Here is an 18,645-nt window from a genome sequence, read left to right on the forward strand (position 1 = left end):
TTAAGTATAAATAGATTAATAGAGTATTAAAGGGAAAAATAAGGTTAGAATGTGTTAAGACAATTATAGGATAGAAAACAGAGGAAGATGGAAAGGAATTGCTGAAACAATTAATAGAAGTGGAATACAAAAAGGGAGGTGTGAGGAGGTCGTGGAAATAAGTGAAAGAAAGATAAGATATTGAAATTGGACTGTGTTTTAAATGGTTTTTGTTTTGTTTTGTTAGTTGTATGTGTTAGTGTTTTGTAGTTTTTTTGTATTGTATTGTATTGTTGTTGTTGTTTTGGTTTTTTGTAGTGTTGTGTTTAATTTGTTGGAAAACTAATAAATATTATTAAAAAAAAAAAGGAGGGAGACAATATACAGTTGGTTCGAAAACCAGGCAATGAATCAAGTAACAGCAGGTTGAAAATCGCCAAGCGGCCTGAATTATGTGTCCCTCTCCAGAAAAAAAGGAGACGAAGAGTCTGGGTGCCACCGCTGAAAACACAAGGAGATGTTCTCTGGCCTAGAGGGAAGCCTGAACTTTGCAGAGGACCCCTTAGGCTTGTTTGAGAAGGGGGGACCGACCCAACAGATGCCGGGAAAGGAGAGGGGGGGCTGGTGGAGTGGAAGCAATTAGCGACTTGGTGTCATTGGGCTGGTGCCCCCTTTGTCAGCACGGTCAATTTCCTTTGCTCCCTGCTCTGCCCCCCTCGCCTCTCCCTCCCGCCCCATGGGACACAATGGTCAGGGTTAATTCAGATTGTCAAGGATGGGAGCTGTGAATTTGAGGGGGGAGGAGAGCGGGCAGAGGGGAGCCTCCGGGGGGAGAAAAAACACCCTGCGCACACACACACACATTTTCCTTTTTTAATTTTTTTTATGGCATCCACAATTGGGCCCAACAGCTTTGGAGACACCTTTTCCCCTCTCCCCCTGACTCCCTTCACCTCTGCCAAGGAAGCCCACAGCCCACCCACTCTGCAGCCCCCAGGAAGCCTCAAATCCTCTTTTTCTTTTTTGCAGCGGCTCAAGCCCTTAATGATCTGAATTGGTGCTTTCCGGTGGGGCTGTGGGGGGGGGGCAGCATTCTCCCTGCCTCATTTTCCTGCTTTAAAATGAAAAATGGAAAGTCTTCCTTCTGCAAAATTCAGCCCGGTGGGCCATTCCGTCTCGCAACTTCTCCCACGGAGAGGAGCGGTTCTTCCCCTGCATATTTGCTGGGCGGGGATTTGAATTGGGCCGTGAAGTCGTGTTGCTACGGCTTATCTGCTTTGGGTTGATTTGGCCAACACTTATAAACCGCTTGCTCCAAAGAGAGGGAGGGAAAATAATATCCTTCAAGCTGCCTGTCATTCATATCATTATTATATTTATTTATATCCTACCTTTTCCCCAGACTCAAGGCGGCTCACGCAAGTTAAAAACAGCTAAATAAAATAAAATGCAAGAAGTTTAAAAACTTATAGCAGGTAGTAATTAAAAAGTAATTAAATTCTAATAATTAAAACAAGATTTTAAAAAACTAAATCTATTAAAACACATATAATAAAAACAGCACAGTGCTATTATTATTATTATTATTATTATTATTATTATTATTATTAATATGAATAAAAAAATTCCTTCCAGTAGCACCTTAAAGACCAACTAAGTTAGTTCTTGGTATGAGCTTTCGTGTGCATGCACACTTCTTCAGGTTTTTTTTATTTTGACTATGGCAGACCAACACGGCTACCTATCTGTAATAATAATATGAATAGCATTAATGTAATTAATTAAATTTGTATACTGCCCTTCATCTGTAGATCAACCCTTTCCTTTAAATCGCTGTCAGTTCCCAAAGGAAATTGTCTTCTCCTGCTGGTGGAAAGACAACAAGGAGATTTAATTATATGCAAATATTCAATTATATATAAAACATGACTGAAACGCACAAACCAATTTTTAAAAAAACAACAAAACAAAATTTGCATTGTTAAACATATCAGTAAAGCATTTAAAAGAAGCTTTAATTAAATCATCCTGTCTGGATATTCTTCCTGGAACAGGAAAACTTTCAGCCGGTGTCTAAAACAGCATAACAACAACAACAACAACAATTTTATTGTTTGTGCCCCACCCATCTGCCTGCGTTTCCCCAGCCATTCTGGACGGCTTCAAGCGGATACAAGAACACAATAAAACATCATTATATTCAAAACTTGCCTATACAGGGCAGCCTTCCAATGTCTTCTAAAAGTTGTGTAGTTATTTTGAGGGTTGCCCTACCTTGAAGAGCAAAAAAGAGGGAAGTCTGGGCTGCTGCCTGCCTGAGACAGGGGAAGAGGTGTGCCTTTCCCCCCAGCTTAGGCTGGCAGTGGCTGCAGCATGCAGACCAACCTGCCCCCCCAAAACCTTGACATTTCCTTTAAAATGTAAAAATCTCCCCAGAATGGCATGTTGCCCCCCCAAAAGAGGACATGTCTGGGTTTTCCCGGACGTATGGCAACCCCATCTCCTTGACATCTCATGGGAGAGTGTTCCACAGGGCAGGTGCCACCACCAAGAAGGTCTTTGAAGACGCTCGAACTCAGGACGCAAGGGAGAAACGTGCTAAGAGGAAGGCACACTTGGCAAATCCACACCATGATCAACTCCCGCCTGGAAACCAATGTCCCCACTGTGGAAGGACGTGTGGGTCCAGAATTGGCCTCCACAGTCACATATGGACTCATTGTTAAAACCGTGTTTATGGAAGACAATCTTACTCGGCTATGAGGGATCGCCAAAGAAGAAGAAGAATGCAGGAATCTCAACTCAGGCATCAGATGGCCATCCAACCTCTGCTTAAAAACCTTCAAGGAAGGAGAGTCCAGTTCATTATATATCAGCTGGATCTATAATGATCTATAATGAAATGAAAAGGGTATTTAAATATACCTTCCTGAAGAAACCAGAGGCCTTTCTCCTGGGCATGGTCGGCCAATTGGTGCCAAAGAAGGACAGAACTTTTTTTATGTATGCTACAACAGCAGCAAGAATACTCATTGCAAAGTATTGGAAGACACAAGATTTACCCACTCTGGAAGAATGGCAGATGAAGTTGATGGACTACATGGAATTGGCAGAAATGACTGGCAGAATCCGAGACCAGGGAGAAGAGTCGGTGGAAGAAGATTGGAAGAAATTTAAAGACTATTTACAGAAATATTGTAAACTTAATGAATGTTAGAAGGATGCTGGATAGAAACTAAGGGGTTTCCAGCTGTAATGCTTTAGGAGATACGAAAAAAAAGGTTTATAAATGGGTAAAAGCTTAATGGTAAGGATTTGCTGAACTAACAAATGGAAGTGGAATACAAAGAAGGGAGGTATGAGGAGGTCTGGGGAAATAAGCGTAAGGAAGATATGTTATGGAAAACTATTTGTTTTTTAACTGTTTTTATGTTGTATTTTGTATTTTGTTTCTTTTTATTTTTATTTTTTTTCATTGTTATATTTTAAAAACTTTAATAAATATATTTGGGGGGGGAGGAAGGAGAGTCCACCCCCCCACCCCCCCAAGGGAGACCCATTCCACTGAGTTGGGTGTGAGCAGGGAAGTGGCAAAGTTTGCGGACGCTCCTAAATTGCTCAGGGCTGCTAAAACCCAAAGAGATTGCAAAGGTCTCCAAGAAGAGCTCTCCAAATGGAGAGCTGTTCTTGTGCCAGATAGAAATGGGGGGAAAGAGTTGGGTGGATCCATCCCCTCTTTCATCTCAGGGGTTAATGATGATAATGATAACGATAACGATAATAGCCGTGTGTCCCAGAAATTCTTCTGGCCTCTGAGGACTTTCCGGGGAGGCGCGTTTTCTCTGGCAGCTTCCCCCCCCCCGTCCGCCCGCGTCTCGCAGCCTCAGCCCCATTAGGCCTGACACGTACAGCCACCATTTCTGTAAAGGTCGTAACCTGCTCAGTGGGGCTCGGCAAGGCCAGGTTCCTTGAGCTCACACATCTGCGCGCTGGAGCCTAGACTGCCCCGCGGAGAGGAGGACAGAGGCCAGGAGGACGGAGGGCCCAGGAGGATCCCACATGCACTTTTGGGGTGGTGCATGTTCCCTGGAGCTTTTGGAGGAAGGGCTTTCCGTCTCTCCCTCCCATAAATAAACAGAGAGAGTGGCCTCTGCAACACCAATGTGTCTCTATATTTCTATTATTTCTATTATTTCTATTATTTCTATTATTTCTATTATTTTCCTGTTTGTAGAACGCTCTCCCCAGGAAAGTTCGCTGGGCGCCTTCACTATACACTAACACCTTTAGGCACCAGGCAAAAATGTTCCTTTTTAACCAGGCCTTTACCTTTACTTTGCCTGACTTTATCTACATCCTATACTCTTTTTAAAATGCTGGCTCTTTTTTTGGGGGGGGGGGGTTATTGGGTTGTTGTTTGATTTTGTGTACAGTGGTACCTCGGGTTAAGAACTTAATTTGTTCCGGAGGTCCGTTCTTAACCTGAAACTGTTCTTAACCTGAAGCACCACTTTAGCTAATGGGGCCTCCCACTGCTGCCGTGCCGTCGGAGCACGATATATATAATGGGATATATATATATCCCATTTCCCCCATCCCCTCAAGGCAGGGAGGGCTTACTGCTAAAACAGAAACAACTAAAAGCAGAGAGGCAGCAGGGAAGTCAACATTAAAAACCAATTAAGCATTAATAGAATCTATCTATCTATCTTGCTATCAATCTATAACCAGTTTGTTTTGTTTTGGTTGGTTGGTTTGGCTTGGCTTGCTTGTTTGTAAGTCACATTGGGTTGCCTTGGGTAATAATAATAATAATATTAATAGTAAGTTATTATTTATATGCTGCCCATCTGACTGGGTTGCCCCGACAAAATAAAAACACAGTGAAACATTGAACCAAAGCAACTAACAAATTTAATAGGGTAATACAGTGGTACCTCTGGATGTGAACGGGATTCATTCTGGAGCTCCGTTTGCATCCAGAAGCGAATGCAACCCACGTCTGCGCATGCACGGGTCGCGATTTGCCGCTTCTGTGCATGCGCCTGACGTCATTTTGACCGTCTGCGCATGCACGAGCGACGAAACCCGTTACTTACTGCTGGGTCGTCGCAGCACGCAACCCGAAAATACTTATCCCGAAGCTACTTCAACCCGAGGTATGACTGTAAATAAACAGCCTCAGCACCAGCCCTCTCCTTAAAGGGCCACAGCAACATGTGCCCCATTCTGCGCCCACATTCCACCGCCACAGATGCCCCCCTCAACCCCCGCCATTGGCCAAATTGCCTAATGTGTAATTAACGTGGGATTAGCACTCCTCAGCGTCCCCCCCCCCAACACACACAAATTCCTCTCTGCGCTGAGGATTCTGGTGACATCATTTGCAGTGACAGTGGAGTGACTGGGCGAGAAATTAGCTGCGCACGCTTCAAAATGTCACCGTGCGCCTTCTGCTGCGGCAAATCGAGAGGCGCGGCCTTCGGTGGCAAAAGCCCCATCGCGGTTGAGCTTGGAAAGTCACCGGATCGGAAGCAAATGGCGTCAATAAATAAGCAAGGGATCTTGTCTTTTTTCATGGGGGTTTCCTTCCAGTAACTGGAAGATGGACAAAGCTCAATCAAAATGGGTTTGCTTGCAGCAGCTGTGCCTGTGTGTCTAGAGCAGGGGTCGGCAAGACTTGCCGAGCATGGGCTGGATCACTCCTGCGGAGATCCAACATGGGCCGGACCAGCACAGCGCGACACCAGAAATAGCTTCTGCGCATGCCCAGACGCTGAAAATCACGCATGCACAGAAGCGATTTCCGGTGTCTGGGCATGTGCAGAAGCACTTTCTGACGTCTGGCCATGCGCAGGTGTGATTTCCGGCATCTGGGCATGTGCAGAAGTGATATCCAGCGTCTGGGCATGCGCAGGTGCGATTTCCGGCGTCTGGGCATGCGCAGAAGCTATTTCTGGTATCTGGGCATGCGCAAAAGTGATTTCCAGCGTCTGGGCATGCGCAGAAGCGATTTCTGGTATCTGGGCATGCGCAGAAGTGATTTCCAGCATCTGGGCATGCGCAGATGCGATTTCTGGCATCTGGGCATGTGCAGAAGCGATTTCCGGAGCCACAGAAGAGAGTCCCCATGCTGCGCCGGTTTAGTGCAGCGCGCGGGGACTCGCCAAGTGGGCAGCTCTGTTTGGGGCAGCTTGGGGGCCCACTTCTGGCCCACGGGCCACAGGTTGGGAACCCCTGATCTTGAGGCTGGAGGAAGAAGCAGGCTGGAGGCTGTGAGGGAGAGACATGCCTGATTTCTGCTCACATCCAAGGCCATGGCGGCGGGAGAAGCAAAACCCTCTTGGGGTGTCAGTGCTGTGAACCCCTCAGGATGTGTGTGAATAAATCATATATCATACAGCTGCACATATGCGCAGCTTGCAGACTTAACATATAGAACAAGAGAACAAGAAGCACATGTGTTTAGAGAAGATCGCAAAACGTTTATTGAATATATGGGGGGGAATTGAGTACACTTGAAAACGCTGGCAGCATTAAGATCAATTCAACAGCGTCAATAAGTTTTGATGCATGCAGTAATGGAACAATGAATGGTTTGGTTTTTGTAAAATATGCAGAGGTTTGTGATATGCAAAATGACCCATGGAAAGAGAAGAAGGGAAGTCATTGATATTTTAAGGATGTAAAAATGAGTATTTTAAATTGTAAAATAGAAAAATTAATTTAAAAGTGTGTGTGTGTGTGTGTGTGTGTGTGTGTAATATATCTTACAGAAACCGCAGTCTGCACTTTCCCTCATTCCAAGGAAACACAAACTTTGCATAAGCAAACCATTTTTTGTTGTTATCTATAGATACAAATTGCTTTTTTAATTTTAATTGTTCATTTTCACTTTTTACAAATATGTTAAACAATAAAAGCAAAACCTTTACGAATCTAATATACCTTCCCCTCGTCTTCCCTCCCCTCCTTTCTGTAGTTATTCATTTCCTATCCTTTTATTCCTGCGTATCCAATTCAAATCTATTAGCCAATTTCCCCTTATCTTCCCCTTAAGTATCTCTTACTGCATGCGTTTATATCAGTCCCACTAATGTTTGAATTTGTTTACAATTTATCTTCAAATAATCAATACATTTCCCCCATTCAATTTTTAAAAGCCTCTCTGCTTGATTTCTTATTCTTCCGGTGAGTCTCGCCATTTCTTCGCACTCCATGGATTTTAGTTGCCAATCTTCCTTTGTCGGAACTGTTCCTTCCTTCCATCTTTGGGCGTAAATCCTTTGAGCAGCCGTGGTAGCAGACTTGAAGAATTTTTTTCTGCTCGCTGAGTACTTCTCCAAGGATTATACCTAAAAGAAAAGCTTCTGTTTCTTTTCGTAAAAGTCATTTTAATCATTTTTCTCATTTCCCAGAAAGTCCTATGTACATTCATGCAAAATGCAAAGCTCCTCTGTCCTCTGAACTTACCTATTCAGTGCTGCTATTATTATTATTATTATTATTATTATTATTATTATTATTATTATTATTGTTATACCCCACCCATCCGGGTAGCTCCCAACAGAATATTAAACAGAATGAAACTTCAAACATTAAAAGCTTCCCTAAACAGGGCTATAATAACAGCCACTCTGGGAGGCTTCCAGCAAAAGATTTAAAGTACATTAAAAAATGTCTTCTAAAAGTCAGATAGTTGTTTATTTCCTTGACATCTGATGGGAGTGCATTCCACAGGGCGGGCGCCACCACCAAAAAGGCCCTCTGCCTGGTTCCCTGTAACCTCACTTCTCGTAGGGAGGGAACCACCAGAAGGCCCTTGGAGCTGGACCTCTGTAGTGCTCCCTAATGCTTACTTTTTTTTATTCTCATATAATGCATCCTTATTCTCCTTATTCTAGTCCTCCTGAAATCTATGGTGCCTGACACCAGGGGCAGAGGAAGGGGGTGTGTGGTGGGGGTGAGCCGCCACAGGTGTCACCATTGAGGGGGGTGACAAAATGCTGGGCAGCACTCACCGCGGGGTCTGGAGTGTGCCCGAGCTACACATCTCTCCTGGGAGTGATGCGGTGGCTTGGGCACCCGTAGGCTCCACAATACCCCAAAAGGTTCACCCACCGCCTCCCCACCAGTTGTAGGGTGGCCGAGTGGGAGGAGGCAGGCAGATTCCTCGGAGACCCCACAGTGCGTTCTGCCGCAGCTGGCTGTGGGATGTGAAACACAAGAGTAGTCAAGTACAACATTCCTGGAGTGAACATGTTTCCACATGGGGAGGAATGTTTGTCCAGCCAGCAGGTCAACTTCCTGTTTCCTTCTGGGCTGGGACAGACTTCCTCTGCATGTGATTAGAGGTGGGCGTGGCCTCACCTGTGCAGGTAACGACAAAAGCAGGGCAGGGCAGCCATCTCTCTCTCTGTGACTACTTTAATCAAAGAAGCAACATCTGCTTAGCCAAAGATGCTCTCTTGGCTTCCAGCCAAGAGATGACAAAGGGACTGTCTTCTTATGAGATAGTTTCTAGGTATATGTTACTTTTCTAAGCTAAGTCTGCCTTCTGGGATCCGATTGTGAACAGAATGATGTGTGAGTAAACCTTTTAATACTTTTATAGAAGACTGTGTCATGTCATACCTTTTATGAGGGAATAAGGGGAAAATACCAGAACAGTTATTATAGAGGCTTTAGCGAGCCTGAGCAAACGCATCCGCTGCAAGTTTAAAAAGGGGAATGTTACTCTGCTAAATTGTGAACTTGTTAACACAAGTTGGAAAGGCTATAATCAAACAATATATCCTCTCCTGCATCCCTGAACATTCCCACACTGGCCCCACCCACAGCTGGCTCAGAGCAGGTGCGCCGCTCCCAGGTGCCCGATTGGCTTGCTCCGCCGCTGCCTGACACAGCTACTTTTTTTATTCCCCCCCCCCCAATCTGTGCATGTTTTCCTTCCTCTCCAGACATCCCCATAATTCGCTCTTCCTCCACTTTCTCTCCACAGCCTACTGGACCGTGAGTGGCGTGAATGGACCGCTGGTTGTCCTGGACAATGTTAAGGTATGACACCCTTGCCTTTCAAATGCCATTTGAAATAAATATATGGATATGTTAGGGATGCAGGTGGCACTGTGGTCTAAAACACTGAGCCTCTTGGGTTTGCTGATCGGAAGGTCGGTGGTTCAAATCCCTGCTACGGGGTGAGCTCCCGTTGCTTGGTCCCAGCTCCTGCCAACCTAGCAGTTCGAAAGCACGCCAGTGCAAGTAGATAAATAGGTACTGCTCTGAAGGGAAGGTAAATGGCATTTCCGTGCGCTCTGGTTTCCATCACGGTATCCCGTTGCACCAGAAGCAGTTTAGTCATGCTGGCCACATGACCCGGAAAGCTGTCTGTGGACAAACGGCGGCTCCCTCGGAGTGGTACCTATTTATCTACTTGCACTTTGACGTGCTTTTGAACTGCTAGGTTGGCAAAAGCAGGGACCGAGCAATGGGAGCTCACCCCGTCGCAGGGATTCGAACCGCCGACCTTCTGATCGGCAATCCCAAGGCTCTGTGGTTTAACCCACAGCACCATCCACGTTCCATATAGCATATATTCAAGAACAAAAACCAGCGACAATTTGTTGTTGACAAAGGACAGCTGGACATAGAAAGGGCCCCATCCTCACCAAACCTAAATCCAGCCCTGCGTGACCCCTAAGTTACTATTGAAATCCTGCATCCTTTTATTATTATTTTTTAAATAATATTTATTAGTTTTCCAACAAATTGAACACAACACTACAAAACACCAAAAAAGAAAAAACATACAATACAATACAAAAAAGAAACAAACAAAACAAAAGAAAACAAAAACCATTTAAAACACAATCCAATTTCAATATCTTATCTTTCTTTCCCTTATTTCCTCGACCTCCTCACACCTCCCTTTTTGTATTCCACTTCTGTTAATTATTTCAGCAATTCCTTTCCATCTTCCTCTGTTTTCTATCCTATAATTGTCTTAACACATTCTAACCATATTTTTCCCTTTAAAGCTCTATTAATCTATTTATACTTAATTCCTTGTAACATTTCTACTAAAGCCATATAACTTCATTCCAACATTTTTCTAACATTCATCTGCCATTCTTCCCTGGTGGGTAAATCTTGTGTCTTCCAATATTTCGCGATGAATATTCTTGCTGCTGTTGTTGCATACATAAAAAAAGTTCTATCCTTCTTTAACACCAATTGGCCAACCATGCCCAGGAGAAAGGCCTCTGGTTTCTTAAGGAATGTATATTTAAATACCTTTTTCATTTCATTATATATCATCTCCCAGAATGTCTTAATCCTTGGGCACGTCCACCAAAGGTGAAAGAATTTACCTTCGGTCTCATTACATTTCCAACATTTATTATCGGGCAAATGATAGATTTTTTCAAGCTTAACTGGTGTCATGTACCACCTGTAAATCATTTTCATTATTTTCTCTTAGGGCATTACATGCCGTAAATTTCATACCTGTGGTCCATAACCGTTCCCAGTCAGCCATCATTATGTTATGTCCAACATCTTGTGCCCATTTAATCATAGCTGATTTCACCGTTTCATCCTGATTGTTCCATTTCAACAGCAAGTTATACATTCTTGACAAATTCTTGGTTTTTGGATCTAACAATTCTGTTTCCAATTTTGATTTTTCCACCAGGAAACCAACTTTTTTGTCCCATTTGTATGCCTCCATTATTTGATAATAATGGAGCCAATCTCACACTTTGTTTTTCAATTTTTCAAAGCTCTGCAATTTTATTCTCTCTCCATCTTGTTCCAGAATTTCCCAATATTTCGGCCATTTGGCCTCCATATTGAGTTTTTTCTGTGCCTTCGCTTCCATTGGTGACAACCATCTTGGGGGTTTTTTTCCTAACAAATCCTTATATCTTATCCAAACATTAAACAATGATTTTCTAACAATATGATTTTTAAATGCTTTATGTACTTTTACCTTATCGTACCACAAATATGCATGCCAACCAAATACATTGTTAAAACCTTCTAAATCCAACACTTCAGTGTTTTCAAGAATCAGCCATTCTCTCAGCCAGCAAAAAGCAGCTGATTCATAGTAAAGTTTAAGGTCTGGCAGGGCAAATCCACCTCTTTCTTTAGCATCAGTTAGTATCTTAAATTTTATTCGAGGCTTCTTGCCCTGCCAAACAAATCTAGAAATATCCTTCTGCCACTTCTTGAAACAATCCATCTTATCCAAAATTTGCAATGTTTGGAACAAAAATAACATCCTTGGCAGCATGAAATCCCGCATCCTTTTAAACTGCAAGTGTTCTGGTTTAATTTTTGTCCAGCTATGGATCGCAGGTTTCCCTTCCAGAGGGCAATAATGTCATAACACCGGGAAAGCCTCGCAATACAACAAACAAAGCGGAATTGTGTTCGGAGAGTGCAGTATAAAACCCCCCACAAATGCATCCATGGCATGTTGCAGAGAACACCCCCCCCCATCGGTTAAAACCCTACTGGTGCTAAGCTCTGGGAGCAGAAGAATTTTCCACTGGGATAAAGTGGGAATCTAGCCCCTTTGTCCCCCCTCCCCACCAAAAAAGGAAGCCTGGTTTCTGTAGTCAGCTAGGTCTGTTGGACACAATCTGGGCTTTACCTGTATTTTAAGAAGGCAAAAAAACACATTGGTTTGAAAGACTGACCTCTAGTGACCAAAGAGAGCCATGCCTCATCAAGAGAAGGAAAAGTTGCATTTTATTGGGCCAACTGGTGATTTGATAAAGCTTAATTATTGGGGGGGGTAAAAATGGGGGGGATGTTGCATATTTATCATCATAAATATACCTGAAGGAGCGTCTCCACCCCCATCGTTCTGCCCGGACACTGAGGTCCAGCTCTGAGGGCCTTCTGGCGGTTCCCTCATTGCGAGAAGTGAGGCTACAGGGAACCAGGCAGAGGGCCTTCTCGGTAGTGGCGCCCGCCCTTTGGAACGCCCTCCCATCAGATGTCAAAGAGATAAATAATTACCTGACATTCAGAAGACATCTTAAGGCAGCCCTGTTCAGGGAAGTTTTATAATATGTAACGCTGTACTGTTTTTAACACTGATTGGAAGCCGCCCAGAGTGGCTGGGGAAACTCAGCCAGATGGGCGGGGTATAAATAAATTATTATTATTATTATTATTATTATTATTATTATTATTATTATTATTATCATCATCATCATCATCATCACCATCAATTTGTATGTTGCTTTTCCATGCTCAAAGCAGGTTGAAAAGCTTGCATATAATTCGCAAACGGTTACAAGACATAAAGGTAAAGGTAAAGGTACCCCTGCCCGTACGGGCCAGTCGTGTCCGACTCTAGGGTTGTGCGCCCATCTCACTTAAGAGGCCGGGGGCCAGCACTGTCCGAGACACTTCCGGGTCACGTGGCCAGCGTGACGAAGCTGCTCTGGCGAGCCAACACCAGCGCAGCACACAGAAACGCCGTTTACCTTCCCGCAATAAAGCGGTACCTATTTATCTACTTGCACTTAGGGGTGCTTTCGAACTGCTAGGTGGGCAGGAGCTGGGACCAAACGACGGGAGCTCACCCCGCCGCGGGGATTCGAACCGCCGACCATGCGATCGGCAAGCCTTAGGCGCTGAGGTTTTACCCACAGTGCCACCCACAGCCAACCTACAAGACATAAGAAATTTTAAATTCTTCTTTGCAAACCGCTTTGAGGTTTTCTACAATCAAACGGCACATAAATGTCATTAAATGGCTAATAAATAAATAATTTGTCATAAACAGCAGGCAAATGGAAACCTTTAATTATATGGGGTGGTTGCTGGAGTCCATTGGAGATGCACTATTTTTGCCTTTATTTTTGTCATCTTATTCTTAAGCTTTATTATGATTTATCCATAGACTGCTTAATGTTATTGTATATTTATTTGTACAGGATGTTTTCATTAGCTTGCTGTTTAAAGCTATTTAAGCAATGTGTGAACTGAAGCAGAGCCATCCTTCAAAATTCTCACCTCTCCAGTTTTTTTGCACTGCATTTCTTCAGCTAAGCAACATGTACCATAATGTCTCTGCAATGGTACAGTGTGCATATCAACACACACGTATTTCCAGAAATAACATGCAGAGGTGCATTATTTTAGGGTCAATGGCGCTGCAGAAATGTGCATATTGGGGTGATTTTATGCAAAGATGTGTACGTTACGAGAAATTTGCACCGAAATGCTGCTGAATTTTCACGAGGATTTGTTTAAACAAAAATTCACGGACGAATGTGGAAACCAAAAAATCACAGATTGGTAGAGTCAGAAGGGACCCTGAGGGCCATCTAGTCCAACCGCCTGCAATGCAGGAATCTTTGACCCAAGGTGGGGCTCAAAGTCCCAACCCTGAGATTAAGAGACTTCTGCTCTACCGAGTGAGCTATGTGAAGAACTGAACGTAGAACTGGGGAAGAAACTGAGAGAAATCAAAATCGATATAATTAACCCATCTTTATCTCTCATGGGAGCAATTTCCATAGTTTAACAATGAGCTGTGTAAACAAGTAAATGAGCACATGCAGAGTCCTGATTTGTTTCTTTATAATTACTTAATTAATTAATTCACGTCCCTTCACCGAAATGCCACAGGGCAGTTTACGACATAGTAACATAATAAGAGAAACATACCATACAAGCAGGTGTATTTAATTTAACTTAAAGCAGGTGCATTAAACTATATTTAAGCTGATTTGCTGTGCCTCGCTCTGGGATCACTTCGAATGAAGCGTGGACCAGAAATACATTAATAAATAGCATAATATCCATACAATCACATGACATCCATAAAACACAGGAGAATTCAAACTGTTATATAAATACATTCCATAATAAGCAGTGCATTGTTTTTAGTTTTTATTTTATTAATTACCCACTCTTCACCCGAGCAATCGAAAATACAACATTGAAAGCAATTCTAAAAGCTTACAAGTACAAAAAATGCAACTGCAAAAAATCACATCTAACAAGAATAGCAATCACAGCAGTCTGATAAAAATAACAGAAGTCCTCCCAGTTGCTTATTTTTCTGACTTTAATTCAAATTTGGGATTTCTCTATCCAATGCTGGACTTTGCTCAAAATTTCTTCCACTGGAAGATCTGGGTTCTTGTTTGTACTGTTACCTCGCTTGCATTTCAATCTTTTTGTTTTCTAATTCAGACATAGCTCCCTCCCACCCCAACCCAGGCTTAACTGTTGTTGTTGTTTAGTCGTGTGAAGCCATGGACCAGAGCACACCAGGCACTCCTGTCTTCCACCGCCTCCCGCAGTTTGGTCAAACTCATGCTGGCACCTTTGAGAACACTGTCCCACCATCTCGTCCTCTGTCATCCTCTTCTCCTTGTGCCCTCCATCTTTCCCAACATCAGGGTCTTTTCCAGGGAGTCTTCTCTTCTCATGAGGTGGGCAAAGTCTTGCAGCCTCAGCTTCAGGATCCGTCCTTCCAGTGAGCCCTCAGGGCTGATTTCCTTCAGAATGGAGAGGTTTGATCTTCTTGCAGTCCATGGGACTCTCCAGAGTCTCCTCCAGCACCAGAATTCAAAAGCATCAATTCTTCGGTGATCAGCCTTCTTTATGGCCCAGCTCTCACTTCCATACATCACTACAGTGGTACCTCGGGTTACATACAAACTCTGCCTGAACCCACTTCGAAAGGTATCCAGATGGCCCCTATCCTCCAGAAACTCCTGCCACTGCTCTGCCCGCCACTCTCTCCACCACCTTGCCCAGGAAAGGGGCATTCATGTGCAGGTGGTCATTGGTCATGAGGAAGAAGAAGAAGAAGAAGAAGAAGAAGAAGAAGAAGAAGAAGAAGAAGAAGAAGAAGAAGAAGAAGAAGAAGAAGTTGTTTTATTTATACCCCGCCCTCCCCAGCCAAGACCAGGCTCAGGGTGGACAACACCAGGTATAAAAACAATTGATTAAAATGCAACTTAAAAACAAGACTAAAATACAACATTAAAATGCAGCCTAATTTCAATGGAAACTCAAATCAAAAAATTTTGGGGATGGAAACGTCAAGTCTTCACCAAGGCCAACTATCTAGACTGGTCCTACGTGGGCCAGAAAAAAGCCAGGGAAGTCCCCAAATAGGAGTTCCATCACAGAAGGAGAAAGGAAAGAGGGGGAGGGGATCAAGTTGATTCCAAGCCAAAAGCCAGGCAGAACAATTATTGTCAACTGTAGTTACATTATCGGCTAAAAAGCTCTTTGGTCAAAAGAGCCCGGCAGAGGGTTCCAAATGGTCAAGCATTTCCCTTCCACAGCAAGCCAGCTGCCTCTGCAAAACTGGGCATGAATTGCTCCTTTCCTTTGTCCTCAGTGCCTGGGGTCCAAAGATAGATTGCCCCTGGCTATGGAAGTTCCACTGAGCCATCATAACTTCTAACCGTTCAGCCCGGACACTGAGATCCAGCGCCGAGGGCCTTCTGGCGGTTCCCTCATTGCAAGAAGTGAGGTTACAGGGAACCAGGCAGAGGGCCTTCTCGGTGGTGGCACCCGCCCTGTGGAACGCCCTCCCTTCAGATGTGAAGGAAATAAGAAGCTATCTTCTCTTTAAAAGACATCTGAAGGCAGCCCTGTTTAGGGAAGTTTTTAATATTTAATGCTGTATTATTTTTAACACTTGAGCGGAAGCTGCCCAGAGTGGCTGGGGAGACTTAGCCAGATGGGTGGGGTATAAATATATTATTATTATTATTATTATTATTATTATTATTATTATTATTATCCACTGGCAGCCACAAAGGGTCGTAGTGGGTGGCAGGTGAGCAGGCTTACTTGGAAATAAGTTCCATTAAAATCAAAGGGGCTTACTTTCCAACAAATCTGTTTAGTCCCCAAGTGAGGAACAGTAGGAATGTAGAAAGGACCTAATTTCTGGCACTCCCTGCCCAGTTGACAGGTCTCCAAGTGAGCTATGATACGGCCAATTAAAAAACCCGCATTCCAAATTCAAGCAGTGATGAATTGAAGCTTTGTGGGGCCGTGCCCAGCACAATACACCGTTTCTATGCGGCCCTTTCATCCTGATAGGTGCAGGAAGGGGGATTAATAAGATCAATTAAAGAGCCGGATCACAGAGGTTTTCCCCCTCCGTTGTGCTGGTTGGCAAGGCTTAAAGTCCAAAGTACAGGCTCAGCAGAAAAGAGGTACATTTGGGAGGATGGAGGAGGGCAGGACAAGACTAAACTTGGGGATGTGAGTAGATGCCAAGAATTAAGGCGCAGTCTGTGGGTGGCTAAAGCCAAAAAAACCCTCCAAGTCCCAGTGCACTATACCACTGAGTAATTGGTTTTAGGGGCAAAGTCTCAATAACTATCATCAATATTATATTTATTTTGTTGTTGTTGTTGAGTTGTTTAGTCGTGTCCGCCTCTTCGTGACCATAGACCAGAGCACGTCAGGCACTCCTGTCTTCCACTGCCTCCTGCAATTTGGTCAAACTCATGCTGGTAGCTTCGAGAACACTGTCCAACCATCTCATCCTTTGTCGTCCCCTTCTCCTTGTGCCTTCCATCAGGGTCTTTTCCAGGGAGTCTTCTCTTCTCATGGGGTGGCCAAAGTCTTGGAGCCTCAGCTTCAGGATCTGTCCTTCCAGTGAGCACTCAGGGCTGATTTCCTTCTGAATGGAGAGGTTGGATCTTCTTGCAGTCCATGGGACTCTCAAGAGTCTCCTCCAGCACCAGAATTCAAAAGCATCAATTCTTCGGCGATCAGCCTTCTTTATGGTCCAGCTCTCACTTCCATAACTCACTACTGGGGAAACCATAGCTTTAACTATACGGACCTTTGTGGGCAAGGTGATGCCTCTGCTTTTTAAGATGCTGTCTAGGTTTATTTATTTATACCCTGCCTTTTCTCGTGACAGGGACTCAAGGCACCTTACGCAAATTAAAACAGCACGATATCTAAACCTTACGAAAGATAATAGTGAAAGAGTAATTAAACTACGCAGAATGAAAACAATATAAAAATGGATCTGTTAAAAGACAGCACAGCATTATTAAAAAGCCCTTTTCTTTTTTAAAAACAAACGAACTGTCAGTTCCCAAAGGCCTGTTGGAATAAAATGGTCCTCACCTGCCGGAGGAAGGACTGCAAAGTAGGAGTCTTGCTGGCTTCTCTAGGGAAGGAATTCCAATGTCTGGGAGCCACCACCAATAAGGCTCTGTCCGGCGTCCCCACCAGGTGTGCCTGTGAGGGTGGCAGGACTGAGAGCAAGGCCTCCCCTGAAGAGCTCTGAGCCCAGGCAGGTGGGGGGACGGACACGAATGTGGTCCTTCAGATAGCCTGGGCCAACGGGATGGCTTCCACCTTCATGGCTGGCTTGTGAGCGCCATCGGGTGAAGTGCTCTGACTATTCCTTGAGGGCGTCAGTGCATTTCTTTAAAATATTGCAACCTGTTTGTTTAAAGTATGCGGCCCTCCTGTCATTCCGAATGCTTTGCAACAACAACAACAAAATCCGCAACGTGATTGAAGTCGGTCTCCGTTAAAACATCGATCTGGAGCATGGGACAGCTCAGTTGGGAGACCATGGGACTCGTAATCTCTTGTCTTGGGTTCAAGTCTCACGTTTGGCAAAAGATCCCTGCCTTGCACGGGGTTGGACTAGATGACCCTCGTGGTCCCTTCCAAGTCTATGAAAAGAGCTCCAGAGCTTGTTTGTGCCTTAAAATCACTAGAGGAGCCACTGCTTCACATCTTCGCCCTTGTTTCCTTCATCCTGCCTCGGCAGTCAGTCTATGCATAGTTAACCTATGGAACCTCCTCCCACATGAGGCAGTGATGACCAGTAACTTGGATGGCTTTAAAAGAGAATCAGACAAATTCATGGAAGAGGAGAGGGCTATCGATGGGCTAATAGTCAGGATGGCTCTGCTCTGCTTCCACGGCTGGAAGAAGCAATGCTTCTGAATCCCAGTAGCTAGAAACTGCAGGAGGGGAGAGCTGTGTTCGAATCCTGCTTGCAGGTTTCCTACAGGCATCTGTCTGGCCACTGTGGGAACAGGAGGCTAGACTAGGTGGGCCACTGGCTTGATCCTGCAGGCTCCTCCTATGGAAGCATCATTTCACTAGGACAGGCATAGGCAAACTCGGCCCTCCAGATGTTCCGGGACTACAACTCCCATCATCCCTGACCACTGGTCCTGCCAGCTAGGGATGATGGGAGTTGTAGTCACAAAACGTCTGGAGGGCCGAGTTTGCCTATGCCTGCACTAGGATGACCCCCCTGCTACCATCTTTGGGTCTTCCTGGCAGCTGCGTTGCTCCTGCCGTTCCTCTAACCCAGGGGTCCCCAAACTAAGGCCCACGGGCAGGATAAGGCCCAAGGGACTCATTTATCCGGCCCGCAGCAATGCCGCCTGCTCTTACCAGCGCTGCGCTGTGCGGCTGCCCACTTCTGGGTCAGAGGAGTACCGGAAATAACTTGTGCACATGCGCGAGCATTATTTGTGTATGCACAAGTGTTATTTGCGCATGCACAAGCGTTATTTCCGGTGCACATCCAGGTCGGAGGAGGCCCGTGCACAGGCGCACAAGCGATTTCCGGTGCTCTTTGACCCGGAAGTGCGCCGGAAATAGCATGTGCGCATGCGT

At 44.6% G+C, this 18,645-nt stretch overlaps 1 protein-coding gene across 1 annotated transcript in view; it reads left to right on the plus strand.

Annotated features, from left to right (window-relative positions):
* The window catches only part of ATP6V1B1 (ATPase H+ transporting V1 subunit B1), a 75,907-nt gene that overhangs the window by 15,213 nt on the left and 42,049 nt on the right, over positions 1 to 18,645 (plus strand). Inside the window, exon 2 of the mRNA XM_081207147.1 lies at positions 8,981 to 9,036. Within this exon, the coding sequence (XP_081063273.1) occupies positions 8,981 to 9,036 (56 nt within the window). The remainder of the gene's footprint in view (positions 1 to 8,980; positions 9,037 to 18,645) is intronic.

The sequence above is a fragment of the Podarcis bocagei genome (assembly GCF_964188305.1).
Source record: "Podarcis bocagei genome assembly, chromosome: 9".
NCBI lineage: Eukaryota > Metazoa > Chordata > Lepidosauria > Squamata > Lacertidae > Podarcis > Podarcis bocagei.